The 19,113-nt window shown below is 45.8% G+C and overlaps 1 protein-coding gene across 1 annotated transcript in view; it reads left to right on the top strand.

Moving 5' to 3' along the window:
- The window catches only part of PTPRJ (protein tyrosine phosphatase receptor type J), a 162,876-nt gene that overhangs the window by 93,019 nt on the left and 50,744 nt on the right, over nt 1–19,113 (top strand). Inside the window, exon 2 of the mRNA XM_049096282.1 lies at nt 18,782–18,800. Coding sequence (XP_048952239.1) covers nt 18,782–18,800 — 19 coding nt within the window. The remainder of the gene's footprint in view (nt 1–18,781; nt 18,801–19,113) is intronic.

The raw sequence follows: 19,113 nt of genomic DNA, 5'->3' as shown, positions 1-19,113 counted from the left end.
ATGTTTCAGGAGTTCTGTGAAGTGTTTGGCTCACATTGCTAGGAGAGTAGATCTCAAATGTTCTCTGCTGCCCCCAAAAGTAACTGTGTGAGGTGATGGGTGTTAACTAACCTTATTGTGGTGACCATTTCGTACTTAATTCATACATATATCAAATCACCACACGTGCACCTTAAACCCTCAATTATATTTCCATAAATCTGGGGAAAAAATTTAAAGAGGCTTTAACAATGGAGGCCACTCCTGTGCTCCTTGGTGATACCAACTAAACATTTCTTGAAAAATGATGCCCTTAGGAATAAAATCTCTGTTCTCTGTTTAATTGAGGTGAATTGTTAAATTTTGACTATTTACAGCTGTACATCTCTTATGAATCAGAATTTCATTGCTTTTGTGCATTCGAACACAAAACCCAGAAATGGATGGGATGTAACACATGATTTCGGATTTTTGTTTGCCCAGGTTGCTGTTTAAAAAAAAAAGACGGGGCAGCCCCAGTGGCGCAGCGGTTTAGCGCAGCCTGAAGCCTGGGGTGTGATCCTGGAGACCTGGGATCGAGTCCCACATCGGGCTCCCTGCATGGAGCCTGCTTCTCCCTCTGTCTCTGCCTCTCTCTCTCTCTCTCTCTCTCTGTGTCTCTCATGAATAAATAAATAAAATTCTTTAAAAAAAAAAAAAAGACGGATGCTCCATAAATAAATGTTATAAATTTGAACTTTTAAAATTAAGGCTTACTAATAATGTTATCTACCATATGAGGCTTTATTTGGGATTCACATAAGATTTGATTTGTCAAGAGGATTTTGCTCTTCTAAAATAATACAAAGGGAAGCTGCTCATTGCTAATGGTTCCCGCAGCTCTGACGATCCTTGATGAAGTGTTCTTTGATTATGTGTCAAGATGAATGGTGCAAACCTTTGACAGACACACAACTGTGGCTGGAGAGAGCCCAGCATTAACTCCTGACCTTGGCATCCCAAGCGAGCAGGTGTTGAATGAACTGAGTTCCTCTTAGTCCTTTTTCCCTGGTGGGTCATTGGTTCCTGAGTAAGATAGATGCATGCAATAGAAGAGCTGTTAATAGCATTTACTCTGTCTTAATCCTTTTTAATCCCATTCATATTTCAGTGTCTGAAACTTGGCAGGATGTCAGAAGCCACAGTACAAGCAGGGAAATTTTTCTTTGAACAGCCAGGAACAAGTAAAATTGTTTTCCCCATATTTAATTTGTTAAAACATTTAAGAGTGGAATATTCCCTCTGAGATCCCAAATAGAGTGCCACCAAAAGATCTTGCCAAAATGACCTTACTGGAGCTTATGATCTCAATTTTTAAGAAATGGCAAGAGAGTCATTTTATCACGCTTACTGAGTACCATAATAAGATATTCCTGACATTTTAAGTTTACCGAATGAGGAAGTAACTTTGACAGAGGTTGATGGCTGAAATCAAGTGCTGTCTGTCTGATGTCAATCCTGTTGGGAATTTGGACCATTCGTTCTTTACCCATGTGACTTCAGCCTCTACCTGGGCTTGTCTGCCCCTACTTTTTGATTAACAGGACTTCCCTATTTCCTTGCAGATCTGATACAAGGAATTTGCAGATCTGATACAAGGAATTTGGAGAATCTCAGTAAAGTGCCAGGAATACTGATCCCTGATCTCTCTTGAGATCTGTTAAATCTGAGATTGGGTGTGCTGGTTTGTGGCATCTACTGTGATGGATGAGTGGATTTGAAGTCCATATGTGGCCATTAAGGGTGTTTTGGGGATGTAGAAGTTCCTGGTGGCACAGTGGCTCCCCTAACGCTAGAATCTGGATGAGACTTGGGGTCAGCTTCAGGGTAACAAGAGGACAGATGCCCAAGAACATGTTGTCTTCAACTTCCTGGGCTTCCTTTTCTGAGTGCTGGCCTTTATTGGGTGGAGATGGGTCTTGTCTGGAGGGGGAGCCCTTTCTGCCATTTGGGTTCTTGCCCAGCCCTGGGGTGAGGGCTGGCTGAGGGGGGTCCACACCATTGTGAGAGAGAAGCCTGAGAGCTCCTTGAGGAACATTAGGGGTTTGAATCAGTTGTGTCTTTGAAAAAATTTACCCATTTTGGACTTGTCTGTGGAAGCAATTAGGGAGATCACAGGACCGTTTCTGATTCCTGATTCTGTACAGTGTCTATTCAGAAAAATAGAAAACAGTCAACTGGAACAGGGGATTATTTGAGCACACACAGAGTCCTGTTGTCTCAGAGGCATGCCCTCAGACAATTTGCCTTTTAGTGAAGTTTAAGCCCATGAAAGGAAATAAAAAGTGTTTTATTAGATGGCAAAGAAAGATGGACTGGACTTATGAGACTTTGAGAATTTTAGCTTTTCCTTTGTTAATGCAAACTTAGGAAGAGAGTTGCTCTTTATATAATGCAATTTATTCGTACAATGTGGTAATTATCATTAATAGTTAATAATCATCTTCAACTGGGTAAAATACCAGTGTGTGTGTGTGTGTGTGTGTGTTGTGTGTCTTTTGTCCATAGCCAAATATTACTACTTCTGAAGATGAACGTATCTTTGGGATATAGGCTGCTAACATTCATTAAGCATCAACTTTGTATAAGACCTGATGGAAGTTCTTGCTTGCCACAGTCATGGGAGGTCAGGCAGCACTGTTTTTCTGAAGAATACGTGAATTGGTGACTTACCTAGTGTCAAACACATATTAGGTGGTGGAGTGGAGATTTGAACCCCAGTCAGATTTCCACATTCATTCTCCCTCTTCTGCAAAATATTGACTCATTCCCTGTAGGTCTCGCTGGAGTCCAGCCCAGGTCACTGCAGTTTACAGAAGATGTTTACATCCATCATGTCCTTTAGTGTTGAATTTTGTTTCCTGAAAGCACACAAGGAAAAGCCAGAGATCCATGAATGTGGCAAACGATGTGTTGTGTGAACAGATGATGTCAGTCAATGGGTGGGAAAGGGACTTACTAGATGCTGAGTGACAGTGTTGGTCTTCCTGACCCTGGTATGAAAACATTTCAAGTTGTTGGTCAGTTAGGAAAATCACTTGTAGCCCAAGTTCCCACATAGGCTGATGGGATCACTTTCTAGGATCTGTTGGATTGCTGGATTTGTTGAAGGGAGGACTGAAAGAAGCTGCCAGAAATTTACAGTGCTTCTGGAGGAAACCCCTGCCCTTGGCCCACTTTCTCCATGTCTAGTCTGTTTCTAAAAAATAATTAATTAATTAAAAGATTTTATTTATTTATTTATGAGAGACACACACACAGAGATAGAGATGTAGGCAGAGGGAGAAGCAGGCTTTCTGTGGGGAGCCTGATGTGGGACTCGATTCCAGATCCTGGCATCACACCCTGAGCCAAAGGCAGACATTCAACTGCTGAGCCACCCAGGCATCCCTCTAGCCTGGTTTTAGATCAGCTGGAACCCACTGGGCAAACTCAACTTGGATTCTAGAAGACCAGGCCCCTCCCTCGTTTATAGACCGTCAAAGAATGTCTTCAGTTTATCCTGAGTTGGGTTTTCCTCAAACTAAAGCAACTCCCAGTTCATTCTCCTGGAGTTGTTCGAGGTTTTCCTGGGAGCTTGGGACTTGTAGTTACTCAGACCAGAAGGGAGTCTCATCTTTTCTTACCATCCCTTTATTAAGATACCATCCAGTGGTTCTTGACACTTTACAGGGATTTGAATCACCTAGAGAACTGTTAAGAAAGTCAGAGGCCCAAGGTGGTTGAAGTAGAACAGGGTTGGGCTTTTGTATTTTTTTACCAGGTTCCCCAGATGGTTCTGATACTTACCAAAGTGTGAGAACCACTTCTGTGTGCTTTCTTGACATTTATTTATTTATTTATTTATTTATTTATTTATTTATTTATTTATTTATTTATTTTTGGCTAGAATGTTCTCTTCCATTCTTTCCTGCCATCCAGATGAAATCCAGTTCTTGTGCCTACACCTCGTGCCCACTCCCATTCTTTCTGCATCTCACACTGCTGACCATCCAGCCGTCCAGCGCTCAGCCAGCTCAGACACTGTGCTAGGTGTGTGTTATAGGGTCCTCTACCCCCCATGGGGCTTCCAGCCAGTGGAGGAGACACCTACAGTTATGAGCCGCCAGATGTGGGGCTGGAGGCTGAAAAATCCTGTGGTGCTGGGGACGTGGAGTTAGGTGAAGCCATCCTGGTGGAAGATTGAGGAAGGCGGGAAAACGAGGGAGTGAGACATCTCTCGCTTTCTAAGAAGGTAGTAGGACCAGCGTGAGTCAAAGTAGGGGATGGCAGCACAGATTATTCAGAGAATTTGAGGTATGTCAGTATGTGGAAAAACGTACATGAAATGTGAGTTCTGCTTTTATGACTCACACTTTACTGGAGGCATCGATTACATCTGTTGTTAAAAAAAGAGGTGTGTATGTTGAAGAGCTCAGAAGACAACAGAGAGGTAGACTGTAAGAACTTAATGCCGTCACCAAATTAAGTGATTCCACCTCAAGGAACAAAGGAAAAAACAATCCATTGTTTATTTGTCTCCCTTGCCTGTCTTCAAGCACTGTGAGACTAGGGAACTTCTTCCTCCTCCTCCTCCTCCTCCTCCTCCTCCTCCTCCTCCTCCTCCTCCTCCTCCTCCTCCTCCTCCTCCTCCTCCTCCTCCTCCTCCTCCTCTTCTTCTTCTTCTTCTTCTTCTTCTTCTTCTTCTTCTTCTTCTTCTTTTTTTAAGATTTTATTTATTTATGAGACACACAGAGAGAGAGAGGCAGAGACACAGGCAGAGGGAGAAGCAGGCTCCCTGTGGGGAGCCCGATGTGGGACTTGATCCCAGGACCCCGGGATCATGCCCTGGGCCAAAGGCAGATGCTCAACCACTGAGCCAACCAGGTGCCCCGAGACTAGGGAACTTGTGTCTCTGTGCCCCAGAATGATCACGGGCCTGGCATAGAGAATGCAGGGTGAATGGATGAGTTCTAGACCCGGCTACTTTGACAAATCACTTTCACTGGGCCTCTGTTTCTTCTACTTGAAATAGAGGCAGGTTGGTACAGATAATCTCTAAGATTTCATCCAACCTCATGACTGACCGCATATATCTCAGTTGCTTTGGAAGCACTGAAGTTCACACACATCTGTTTGGCTTTACCCACTCACAGCCAGGCCCGCTCTGTGTTAGGCCCTGGAGAGCCAGTTAAAACCCACCAGCTAGCCAGTGCTGAGCAGACCTGTGTCAGGGGAGGCACTGTGCTAGGCTTGGGTCAATGTGACGTGTGTGACTACCTTTACCTTAGGAGAGATTTTATCGTCCAGCCAGAGAGATTCAGTAAACATATGGAAAAATGAAATTGCTTTATGCTAAGAGAGAGGGAACACAAATGTACAGGGTACCAGAGTAGCTACTCTGAGAAGCAGCTCTGTGGCCAATGTGGTTTTTTAAAAAAATATTTACAATTATTTATTTATTTATTTATTTATTTATTTATTTATTTATTTATAAAAATATTTATTCGAGAGAGAGAGAGAGAGAGAGAAGCAGGCTCTGTGCAGGGAGCCTGATGCCGGACTCGATCCCAGGACTCCAGGATCACGACCTGAGCCGAAGGCAGATGCTCGACCACTGAGCCATCCAGGTGTCCCAAGATTTTTTATTTTTAAGTAATCTCTACACCCAACATGGAGCGTGAACTCACAACCCTGAGATGAAGAGTCGCGTGCTCCGCTTGGCAGGGCCAGCCAGGTACCCCTGTGGTCAATGTGTTCTGACCTCCAGGAACCATTCTCTGACACCCGTGGGCCCATATTGCAAGTTATTTTCTCTTTCGAATACCTTGTATTCTTTCAGAGAAATTTTGGACCTTCCCATGTCATATCAGCCAAAGACTTCCAACTGGAAATCCAGACTAGCGTCGAGAGATCCTGTGTTCTTAACACTGAGCTGATTGAAGTCTAGCCAAGAGCAAAGAAACAATGACAATAATGATAGAGCTATCCTCTCTTGAACATGTGCCTTGTGCCAGGCGTTATTTCACTGAGTTCTCTTAAGTATTTGAGGAGGGAACTGTTGTAATCCCTATTTCCAGATGAGAAGAATAAACTTTAGCTTAGTGCTCAAAGTAGTAATTTTTGGAACCAGGACACGGAACCAGACCCAGACCACAGGCTCATATTCTGACCTGCTGTCAGCCTGTGCCTGCGGTTCTGTCCAGGGTAAATATGTGATTTAGGGCAGTGGTCGGCAAACTACGGTTCTGTGGGCCAAATCCAGCTACCACTTGTTTTTGGGTGGCCTGTGAGCTAAGAGTGGTTTTTTACATTTTTTAAATGGTTAAAAAAAAATTAAGACAAGGATAATATTTTGTGACAGGTGAAAAATTATATGAAACACAAATTTAATGCTTATAAATAAAGTTTTATTGGAACACAGCCACGGTCATTAGGTAACACATCGTCTGAGGCTGATTGCTACAACATTTGTATGAGCTGCAAAGCCTAAAATATATATTATACTGTCTGGCCTTTTACGGAAATATTTTGCTGACCTCTGATTTAGGGCATTCATTAGGCTTTATGAGATGTTGAAAATTACCTGTCACTTCCCATCTCTGTCTTCATAATTCATGGACAGGCTCTACTGGGCCAGCTCTCCCATAATCCAGGATTTTATGACTCAGAGTTCTCTTTTCATTGCTTGGATGTCAGATTAAAGAATCTACTTTGTGGCATCACTGGCTTGATAGTACCTGCCCCAGGTGATTTGCCAAGGTGCCATTTTATCAAAGATTGGTTTCTCAGAGGGGATGATGGTATGGCTTTGCCTTGGAACACTTTTTGGTGGGGGGCAGTGGTTCTCTTTAACTTATTATTAAAAACTGATTGGAGAACCAAACAGTTGAAGTTTCCTGTGTTGTCTGAATGTTTTAGTGATGTACTTTTTAATTAGTAGGGAATATTGTAGGCAAAAAAATCTGTATACCGTCATCTATTACCACCACCTGTGAGTTTTGGCCACCCTGAGACTCTTCTGGCATATGGGGAGGCATGGGTCCTGGGTCCTGTGCTTGCCGCTAAACTGGGCAGACTAGACTACACCCACAGTGTGGGGAGTGGGGTTGACACCATGGATCTGTAGAGAGCGTCTCTCTCTCTGTGGCCTCAGTACAGCTCTGGCTGGGGTGGGCAGCAGGAGCCAGGAAGGCAGCCAGTCTAAGAATTTTAACTGAAGTTCCTCTCATCCCACAACAGAATCCCAGATGCCAGCTTGCCCTTCTCTGCCATTCTCTAGCAGAAGTACCTTCTGGTTCTGTGGTTCTGCTTTTTCTTGGCAAGACCGCATACTCCTCCCTATGCCTCACCTTTCAGATCCTCTGCTCCCAATTCCTGTGAGTGATAATAATTGTAATGATAGCTCACACTGACGGTCAGTGTTACTTCAGGATGGTTCTAAGAGGGCGTGAAAAGCATCTGAGTTGATGGAAATCACCACTGGCCCTTTGGCCCCTGAGGTGGGATCCACCCTTGGCTTTGTAGCCAGAGTAAACAGATATTGAGAGACCCCTTAGGTTTTTGTGGTCAGCTGAAGGCAGAACTTGTGAGGCTGGAAGCTGGAGCCTGGTATCCTGATGTTTGCCCTCTTCTAGGAAGAAGGGGGAGCGATGTGGGAGACTGGGGAGTCAGGAAGGCATAGATTAGAGATACACCCACCTGGATGGGGTGAGGAAGAGGAGGGTTCCATGAAGAACTGGCCTGAGCATAGCAAGCACTTGGTAAGTGGTGCCTATAAGCTATTTTTGTCCATACTCTAAGGTGGATGGGCATTGCAGGAAGGATTTGGTGGGATTTTTGGAATGGTTTTATTATTCAGATTTAAAAGTAGAAAATTGGGGATCCCTGGGTGGCTCAGCGGTTTAGCGCCTGCCTTTGGCCCAGGGTGCGATCCTGGAGTCCTGGGATCGAGTCCCACATCAGGCTCCCGGCATGGAGCCTGCTTCTCCCTCCTCCTGTGTCTCTGCCTCTCTCTCTCTATGTCTATCATAAATAAATAAAAAAACCTTAAAAAAAATAAAAGTAGGAAATTAAAGTCTTCACTGAAGGATCACTCTGGTTTTTTGCTTTTTTTGGGGGGTGGTGGTGGCAGCAGCAGCGTTGGGGGGGTTGGTTGAGCCGGGGTGAGCAGAGAATTTAGGGGCAGGCAAACTGGTGCATTTTATATTCACATCGTGCAGTTAATTCACATTTGAGATTGGCCAGAAATCTCTTCTTAAGAGAGAAACTTACAAAGTAAACAGTTCTTTAGTAATTACAACCCGTGAATCTTGCAAGATTAATAGAATAGAAATTATTAAAAATAATTAATAGAAATTAAATTAATAGAAATTCAAATGTTTTCAGGGGTAGTTGGGAATGTAAGTAAATGGAATGAGCCAAATAATGAAAAAACCACAGTGCCTCTTGATCTTTCATATGCTCACATTTGATAGGAAAAATGAACAGTGTGGGTACCATGTTGCTTGGTAACTGACATTCATCCTCAGCATTGAGATCACAATAGTTGGGAGTGGCAGTGAACTCCTAGGACTTTCCCCATCAAAAGGAGGAAGACACTCAGATCCAATTAATTGCTTGAATGTGACCAGATAAGAAAGGCAGATCTTTTTTTTTTTTTAGAAGCTAAAAATTAGGATTTAAAAAATGCTAAGACTCCTATTTTTCATATTTTGTACCTTGTATATATATAATTTTATTTGTCAATTACATATCAATAAAGTTGGAAAGCACAATGGGGAAAAATAGGAAGTGTTCTATTGGAGGTGAATTAAAAAAAATCTCTGCTGTGGATGGAATAAAACATGTCAGTGGGCTAGATTTGGACAATGGAACTCCAATTTAGGACCTTCAGACTTATCATACAATGTGGAGAAAGACTTCAGAAAGGGGTCTGGAGCTTGCCAACTCTCACAATCTCTTGAGATGAGGAGATGAGCTCTGCCAAGGGGTTTTTGGATTTGTGCTTTGGTCTCAGTCCTGGGTGATCTGGGTCCAGTTGCTGAACCATTCTGGCATTTAACTTTCTTCCTTCATAAAATCAGAGGGTAGGTAGATCACTAGTTTTCAAACTGTGTTCCTTCAGGTGCATCGGGGGTTCCATAAGTGTGTCATTAAAAACACCCTCCCCACTTTACAGCTGGGCTGTGCTTGAGATTGCAATCAAAGTGTAACAAACATGTTTGCCCAGATACATGTTACACCACAATTTTTTTTTATTTTAAAGATTTTATTTATTTATTCATGAGAGACACACACAGAGAGATAGAGAGAGAGAGAGGCAGAGACACAGGCAGAGGGAGACGCAGGCTCCATCCAGGGAGCCTGACGTGGGACTCGATCCTGGGACTCCAGGATCACACCCTGGGCGGAAGGCAAGCACTAAACTGCTGAGCCACCCAGGGATCCCCACACCACAATTTTAATATGCTGGAGAATACCCATTAAATGTCAGAGTGTGGTTATGCATCAAAGTAAGAATGAGGTACCATGAACTTTAAAATTAGTATATAACAAAACACGACTTTTATCCAAGCATCCCCATTTACACATATACATGTATTTCTAGAGATAGGTATGAAATGGGGAGCTCTGTACTTATAGTTCTTCAGAAGATTCTTTTTGAAAAAACAATCCTGCTGCTATGCTAAAAATACCCATGGAAACTTCTGGCCTGGGATTTCCTCAGCTCTGCATCTCAAAGTTCACATAGCCTCACCAAAATAGCCCGTCTGGTTACTTTTTTCTCTGTGCATTTGGTAGAGTTCATCATGCCTCCAACTGTCCCCAGAGGGAAGAGGTGAGGCAGCTGGTCTTTGTGGGCTGGTGGGTGCTCATTCCTTCCATCAAAACCTCACCTGGCTTTTTTGGGATGCAGAATTCTGGTAGATGCTGACCCTTCTCCACAAACCCTTTTGATGATAGCGTCAGGTTCAGAGAGCCACAGAGAAGCAGAGTCAGCCTGGCTTGGTCTGATGTCTTGTGCTATGGCAGTGCTTGCCATACTGCCCGTTGGCCTGCCTGTCCTTTGCCTTTTGGACTCTAGGGTAGAAATGGAGCCAGGTATTCAGGCCACCTCACAACACCACACTTGTCTTCTGGGGGAGTTTCCCACAAAGATATTTATTGCCCGACTTCTGGGTTCAGAGGAAGAGCCCACCCCATCTACCGTTTTCATGATCAATGATTTACCTTTTAGGGACCAGTTTTATAGGGAGCTGTTGGGTAATTTTCACATGGGAGATAAATGAGACTTCGGAAGAATGCGCTAAATCCCGTAAAATGCCATTTGATTTAAAAAATTGCTCGAAGCAGTTCACATTTTGGTTAATTACGTCAGTGGGTAAAAATAACTATTGTCATATGGTGTGTGGGCTTGGTTTTAGAAGGATAAAGAGTCTATTGTTACCCATTGTGTTCTTCAGTCACTTATTATCCATCCCTAAAAACCCAACATGGGTAATGGAAAACCCGAAGATGTGTCACTTGCTAAAATCCAGGTGGCTCTACGAGTTTCCCTCAAGCTCTGCTCTCTTTGAGAGCAGCACAGAAGCCATCATTATCGAATCGGTTTAAGTGGGTTCATAGAACCTGTCCCCAAAGCCCACAACAGGCAGGGGTTCGTGGGTTCCATGGTCTCAGTTGGGACTTGTCCAGCGACAAGCCAGCTGAGTGCTCCGGGGAGTAGGTAAGGTGGCAGAGCTTCGGGGTCAGGGAGGCCTGCTTCCTGGCTCTAAGCTGCTGGGTCAGGAGCTTTACTTTTCCAAGGCTTAGTTTCTTCATCCAGAAAATGGGGATAAACACAGTTCCTGCCTCCTGGGATCGCTTTAAGGCTTAAATGGGTTGTTGAAGAGAACACAGGTAGCACAGTAACTGGGCGGTAGTTAAGAGCTCAGTCAATATTATAATAAGTAGAGTCAACCAGCATTAAGTCCCTGCATGGGGTCCTTCTCTAGGTGGTGATCCCATTGCTCTTCCCTGACACACCAGCCTCCATCCCCTTCAGCCCCAGTACCCCCATGTTCACCATGTCTTTGGGCACCCCCTGCCTAGGTAGTGGGATGGCTCCTGGCTACCTCTCCACGTTGCAATGTCCTGTTCTTTCCTGCTTCTCTTACCTGTGAGTGCCTGGAGAGTTGATACCACCTTACGTGCCATTGGCGCCTTCGGCACCCAGCCCAGGCACCCATCTAGAGCCTGATGAGGTGCTACCGCCACGGGGAAGAGGCCTGAGTGACAGGGGCTGGAGGTAGCTCAGGATCTGGAAGCTCCTGGGAGCTGGGGCGGTCACCAAAGGTCACCAAGGGAGCTGCAAGGTGCAGCAGCATCAGAGGTTTGGGGAGGCAGGAAGATGGCTGGTGGGCTGTGGATAGAGAAACTTTATTGTGTTTGAGCTTTGGTGAGATCTCAGAAATGGGGTCTCTGTGACATACATCCCTCTGTTATTTGCCTGGAATGAGGGTGGTGATAGGCCCTCGTGCCCCAGAGCTCATGCCTATTGGTCACTGTGCTGGGCTGTGCCTACCCTAGTCACGGGCTCTCAGCAGTGACGGGACGCAAGCTCTGGACCGTGGATCCTCTGTGAACCCCCGTAGACCCCCTGCCCACTCCTCTTCACCCTGCCCTGCCATAGGTCGACACCTATGGATGCCCTTGACCTCCCCTCCACCCCCACCTCAGCCCCAGCTGGGTCAGCCCAGTGGGGACGGAAGCCCCAGATGGAGGCCAGAGAGGCAGCCCCTCAGCCCATCTCTTTTCCTGGCCCACTGCTACGGCCTCAGGATTCTTGCATTCCTTGTTGCTCCCCTTCCCCCTACTCCCACCCCCCACCCTTGTAAACAGGCCCTTTTAAACTGTCCTCAGTTTCCCCAGTTGAGTGTGCCATCTGTCCCTGCCAGGACCCTGGTGAATATTCCCATGGTTTAGGAAGAGGAATCTAGCGGTCCTATTTATTTTTCATTGGCCATTGAAGGGAGAGCCTAGGGGAGGGGCAACCAGGTACGTGGATGAAGGAATGGGGCCCGGCTCTCACCTTTGGTGTTCATCACAAGGGGCCTCCATGTAGGTTTTGGCTCCTATATTCCAAATGAAGGACTATGGATAGAGTCACAGTGATACTCTGACAATATATATTTTTTAAAGATTTTATTTATTTATTCATGAGAGACACACAGAGAGCAGCAGAGACACAGGCAGAGGGGGAAGCAGGCTTCATGCAGGAAGCTTGATGTGGGACTCGATCCCAGGACCCCAGGATCACAGCCTGAGCCAAAGGCAGACACTCAACCACTGAGTCACTCAGCTTCCTCTGACAAGATTAAAACAAAAGAATACTGCAACAGATATTACCCTGTTCTGGCACTTAAATTTTTTATTTTGTAAGTGTATACTGAGCACTTCAAAAGATAAACGTGACCTGAGTTTTTCTCAGCCCTAGGAGGAGGAGAAGGAGGCTGTTTCTGTTATTTAGGGCTTGGGTTTAGGAGGATTTGGTTCGTCGTGGCCACAGTATGGAAGTGGGGAAGTCAAGGTGATGTGGGCAAGGAAGCATCTTAAGGACATAACACCCATAGGTCCCCATGAAGGGTGAAGGGACTGAGGAGTCAGGTTATTCTGAAGTTGATTGAGTGGGAGACCGGTTCGATGGGGCATCTACAGGGGGACTTGGAGAGAGGGGAAGAGAACATGTATGCATGTGTTTTGGTGTGGATGTAGGAGGAATGTTTATGTGTAGAGGAGCCGGGGAGAATTTAGAAGGTTTAGGTAAAGGTAGCTAGTGACGTCTTGTGTAAGGAGACTCCAGTGTTCAGAGTGGACCACTGATGTGGTAGCTGCAGCATTGGCTGAATTGGGATGGCATCGAGGGTAGTGTTCATAGTTTGGTTTTCTTGGCAGCGCGAAGGAGGATCCTTGTGCCCAGAGCCACAGTTTCAGGACTGGTTGGTAGTTCTGAAAGAGAAGGAGAAAGAGTTTTGGCTCATCACCGTAACCCGAGTGAAACAGGAACACCTCTCTGCACAAGGGGAGCGATGAATAAGGCTGGAAGGCTCAGTGGCCAGGGTCTGCTCCTCAGACGCCACTGTGTGGCATCGGGTGTTCAGCTAATGCTGCCGTGTGGTTGAACCGTAGGTTTCTGCTGTGCCGGGGGCATCTAGGTTACCAGAAGTCTGTGCAGAATCGAAGACAGTATCCTATTCCTTTTTTTGTAAGTTAGTATGTCTTCCTCCTAAATCAGTGAGCTTGGTCTCTCATCTCCATGCGCACTGAGGGGGCCTGTAGAAGCCTTGGGTCAGCTGGATGGGTGACTTGGCAGAGGAGTAGCGAGCCGTGGGGGTGAGCTGTGATACTCCTCTGGGTCTGCATCCCAGGACAGGAGGGGTGCGGGACGCTTGCTGTGAAAGTGGTTGAAGTCCAGGTAGAAGCCGAGACCTGGGTTCTGGTTTTGGTGCTGTGTGTCCTTGGGTAAGCCACTTACTGTCTCTGGGCTCCAGGGCCTGCCTCTGTAACTGAGTGCTGCTCATTTATTTAAATACAGGTGTGAGTTTCAGAGTGCCCGTCCGCTTGGCCAGTAGGATCTGAGCCTTGGTGTTGTCATCTGTGAAATGGGGATAAAAGTAGCTTGTGGAGTTGCTCTGAGGATTTAAAGATGCTAACGATCACTGTTAAAGAGGTGGCTTCCTTTCATCTTCACTGCAGCAGGGTGGGAATGATTATCATCCCTGTTTACAGATGTAGACACCCAGGGACCAAGGGGTTAAGGTCCCGGCCCGAAGTCACAGAGCTGGGAAATGGTGGAGTTGCTGGATTTCTCACCAGGCAGTCGGATTCCACATCCCGAGCTCTTCAGCTGTGATTCTGGGACTGTGCTCAGCCAAGGGATGTAGAAAGCCCACCTCAGTGCCTGGCACACCGTAGGTGTTCAGGAAACTTGAGTTTCTTCCTTTGTATCCTTCCAGAATGTATCTGGAAGTGGAGGTCTCCAGAGCCCTGGCAACTACTAGTACTTCTCTTTCTATGGATTTCCCTTTTCTGGATATTTCATATAAATTGAAATCATACCACATACGGGCTTCTGCATCTGGCTTCTTGCAATGCAGCATGGTGTTTTTGAGGTTCACCCACCTTGGAGCATGTCCCAGAAGTTCGTTCCTTTTTAATGGCCGAATAGTATTCCATTGTATGGATATAGAGCATGTTGTTTATGCATTTATCTGTTTCTAGAAATTCAGTTGTCCTCTACCTTGGGTACTGTGAATAGTGCTGCTATGGCCCCCCACTGCCTTTTATGGAAGCTTTAGAGGGTCCCTGATTCAGTTTGGTTTCAGCGTCTGTGACTTCTGATGTCCCCTGAGTCCTAGTCACAGGGCAAGCTCACCTGTAACCCTGATTGATGGCTCTGCTGAAGCCAGGAGGGAGAGGCCTGGAGCCTCAGATGAGAAGGGGACAAACTTAGGAGTCTGATGTACTGCTGGCACTGAGCTTGGCTCTGCACACTAAATCTAGTTTCATTTCTGCCAAGGGGGCAGGTAGAGAGTAGAAATTGCTGGTTCTATCTCCAGCCGCAAGCATCTGTTTTCATATCTCCTTCCTGTGCCTGGGGCCAGTGACACTAGCCAGGAAACTCTGCTGTGTGTCCTCGGGTTGCACACTCTGAGCCCCAGTGTTCCTATCTGTAAAGTGGGGATTATAATCCCTAGTCTATAGGGTTGTTGTGAGGATTAAGGTAAAATGGAATGCTTGCTTCCTTTCCTATGAGGATTTGGGGTGGCTGGGTTAGGGACCAGTGATGGAAGGGCACTTGTGTGCAGGTTGATTTCTGTGGATGCCGTGTTGATTAACAACCACCGGGGCCCTTCTGGATCCTCTTAGAAGGGGAAGGAGCTGAGGTTACTCTCATTGTCAAGTTTAGCTGTCACTGCTGGGAAGTTGTCCCCAGCTTCCTTTTTTCTTTAGTTAACTTTGGTGCTTGGCGTATGAATATTTTGGAACTGGGTTGCAACCAATTTCACCTCCAGGTACAAGTAGACTTTGAGCTCATTTTAGAAATATGGGTTTTCTGTTGATTGTATTCTTTAAAAAAGTATTTACAAATTTCCCCCATGCCAGGGGTATTGTGGGGTATTATTTGCAAAGGTCGTTTTTTTTTTCCTGTGGTCAGTGGAAGAATTTGGGACTCTGGCAGACCTGGGTTTGCATTCTGGTTTTACTTTTCCCTCATCAGCTCTGTGACCCTGAATCACAGATCACTGGCCTTTCACTTTCTTCATCTATAAAAGTGAGAGTAAATGTGAAAAATAGCTACTTTGTGTCAAATACTGTTCTTTTGGTTTTCAACATTAGACAACCTGAATAAAGCTAGTTAAATGATAAGGGGTATTGCATCTCCCCAAGCAAGAAGTCTGGTGGTAGGACAGGTGTAGGAATGGTTGATTTAGTAGCAAGGATCCAGGTGTTACCCCCTTCTGTCATCAGCCATCCTCAGCAGGTAGGTGATTTCTCACCTCCTTGTCACACAAAGGCTGCGTGCGGCAGCTCCAGGCATCATGGACAGGTCTGATGAAGTCTAGTGAACTCGGATGGTATTTTCTTCCATGTAATTCCTTTTTATTAGTGAGGAAGCCCCCCCCCCCAAACCCCTACCCCAAAGACCCCTTGTGGATTTCTCTTAGGTCCCTTTGTCCTGTGTCTTATTGTGGGCTCTTTAGGTCCCCTGGGTCCTTTAGAAAGGATCAAATTGCTTTATTTGGGAAGTCAGGCCCATGGGGGTCAAGATTAGGGAAAAGAAGGGGGAGGGAGGCCAGGAGGGATTGAAGCCATGTGATGCAGTGTGCCCTTGATCTGGCTATTGTTTCACACTGAGCTGAGCTGAGACGTGGCTGGTGTATTTGCATGGCACGTTTGGGAGGGCTGCCAGGAGAAACCATAACCCACATTTGTCAAGAACACTTTTACTTTGCTTGCTGGAGTTTTTGGAAGGTGGAGGGAAGAAAGGTGACACTGATAACTTTTTTTTTTAAGACTTATTTATTCAGAGAGAGAGAATGAGAGAGAGACAAAGACACAGGCAGAGGGAGAAGTAGGCTCCATGCAGGAAGCCTGATGTGGGACTTGATCCTGGGTTCTCCAGGATCATGCCCCGGACTGCAGGCCACACTAAACCGCTGCGCCACCTGGGCTGCCCTGACTCTCATAACTTTTAAAATAAATCTTTAAACCTTCCTTAAGTCCTAGCGTATTTCTCACCAGTTGCATTACATGGGAATGCAGGGTCTCTGGTGATTAAGACGTAGGCCCTGGAGTCAGACTCCCTGGGTTCAAGTCAGATGCTGCAGCTCACCAGCCCACAAGGGACCTGTTCCTACATTTAGGGTTGTTTGGAGCATTAGGTGAGTGAATATCTGAAAGCTCTTGGAACGGCACCTGACCGAGTCAGGCTCTGTGCATATTGATGGTGACCCTTGCCCTTTGGCCTCTAGAGCTCAGAGCTGTTTGGCATGTGGTCTCAAGTAATGACAAGCAGCCAATGTTTACTGAGTCTAGGGCTGTACCGGACACAGATCGAAATGCACAGTCTTTGCCTATGTGTATGCCCTCATTTGACTTCCCCCACTGAATGGTTCCTACCCCAGGGGTACCTTCCATCTGTCCTCTGGTTTTCACCTGCCTCCTTTCTCCCTCCACTGTGAGCCCCAGTGGGCTCACGCTTTACCCCATGCTGAACATATGCAGGGCGCCAGAGAAGTGCTTGTTCAGTGACTAGTCAGTGCTTTCTCCTCTACCTCTACTTCTTACCTTATGTCCTTTACTCTCCTAAAAACAGTTGAAGGACAAGTCCAGATCGTCAATGTTTGTAGGCAATATATGGACAGATGGTTGACCCAATGGAATCCAGTTTAGGATACAACCTATATAGGTGTAGAGGACAAGATAATAACATCGCAAGGGGCTAGGATGGGCCAGTCTAGAGTCATGAGGTTACGTAGTTTGTTTTCCAACTGCTGGGCAAAAAAGAAAAAAAAGGGCTCGCTGCCCTGGGCTAACTTGCATAGCAACCTGGTCCTTGTCTTTCTCTCTCCCGAGGTCCATCAGGGACAAGTGGCCTGATGCCTGGCATAGATGGATGGCAGGGGATGGAGGCAGGAAGATAAGCTAAAAGAGCATGGGCTTGAGGGTAGAGTGGGGGTAGGAAAGGAGAATCAACAGGATGTGGGCCCTGAGACTTGGGGAGGGGTGAAGAATGAGGAGGAATGCTCAGATTCCTTTGGGGACTGGTGCCTGGGCCCTTGGGAGATGCCGAGGAGTAGACCTTTCTTTCCGTCTGCCTAACCTTTGAGAGGATAATGAATGTTGTCTTTGCCTTCTCCATTTGGTAAGTGCAAAAGGTGTTTCCTTTGGGTTGAGTTGGGTTGGGTTGGGTACTCAGGCTCCTGGACCTGACCAGCCTTGGCCTTGCTGTAGGACCTTAGGCCAGTCTTCTTCCTCCTCTGGGCCTTAGGCATTGCTTCCTTTCCAAAACAAGAGGTCCATTCTTTTCTTCAGTGTCATCTATTGAGTGCCTACTGTGCGCACCATTCTGGGCATGGGCACAGACAGGTTTCTGTTCTCATGGAGTGTACATTTTAGTTGGAGGAGGCTGCTGCTGATTGAAGTGGATGCAGAGGAGAAAACATGCCAGTGATATGATGGAGAGTCAGGGGTGCTGAGGTCTGCTGTTTGGTTGGAGAAGGATTCCCCGAGGAGCTGGCATTTTAGGCCATAACACTGGAAGGTCTGGGGCAGAGTGTTTTTGGAGAAAGGAATCAATATGTAAAGGCTGAAAGAGAGAACCAGTTTTGGGAACATTGTGAAGGGCATGATGAGATCATGGGGGACATGTAGGTTGTGGTTAAGAGTTTGGATTTTATTCTAAGTGTGATGGGGAACCTGGAGGACATCCCCCCCCCCCCCCCCGCTAAAATCCCTTTTGATTATTTTCCTCTTCGTGAGTGCTGTCCTTTGAAAAATCTTGTTAACCAAAAAGGTGTGTTTACTAAACAACAGTGTGTACAACTTCAAATTATTTTAGGTCTTTAAAATATGGGGGAGTAATTTATGGATCATGATGAATATCTTTGAGGATGTTCCAGGGATCTAAGGATGGCATATTGAGACACTCAACTACATAGTCTTTAAGGTTGCTCTGTTTCAAACATTCGTACTTCCCAAAGCTGCATGCCATATAATTAAAAAAAAAAATACTGCCACCAACCATTAGAAGGAAAAAGATGGATTTTTGCATAAGAAAAATCGCAAACCCAGTAGATTTCTTCTCTTGTGCACTTGGCTTTACATTGTGCACTTGCCACCTGAAAATGGCTCTGGGGAAGGGGTGTCATGGTTCTGCTTTTCTTTTCTCTGCCCTAGAGAATCTTGATTCTGCTTCTGTGTCCTTCTGCCTCAATTCACGATGTGGTGGCAGGAGGGAGTGCTGGGGGAGCTGCTCCAGGGTTGGATGTGTCTTTGGGGAGGAACACTGGGTAGCTCGGCCTGCATAACCGAGTTAATCCATTGTTTGTAACCTACCTCTGGTTTAACCGAGTTCCCTTATCCAGTGTCCTCGCACTCTAATCCCTGCCAGCGGGCCTTTTTAAATGCACGAGTTAACACCCCATCCCCATTATTAAATTCTCAACTGCTTTATCCCTGATTTGCATTTTCCGTGGCTGAATGAATGCGCTGACTTCCGTTTTTTTTTCTGTTACAGATGGTGTGCGCAGGTGACTGTAAGTACCACTTCCCTCTCTTCTCTTGTGTTGTTCGCTACCGCCCCCTGACGGACACAGCAGCATTTACAGCAATGTGAACAACCCCAGAAAATGCTAGTTTGTTCAAACTCTCTTAGTTTCCAGTTTTTCTTTAGAAGTGGGGTGAGTGTGGAAACAGCAAGTGAAGGAAAGAATTCAATTGAGCAACTTTGACAAAAATTTTATATTTTCTGTGATTTTTTTTTTCTCGCCAGCCTACCTCTGTGGATGATTTTTAAAAAGACTTAAATTTTCATAATGCAGTGTGGTTTATGTTTATTTTATGCGCTGC

Source organism: Canis lupus, chromosome 18 (genome assembly GCF_003254725.2).
Source record: "Canis lupus dingo isolate Sandy chromosome 18, ASM325472v2, whole genome shotgun sequence".
Taxonomy (NCBI): Eukaryota; Metazoa; Chordata; class Mammalia; order Carnivora; family Canidae; genus Canis; species Canis lupus.
Note: the sequence above shows the minus strand (reverse complement) of the source record. Positions and strands in the feature narration are given on the sequence as shown.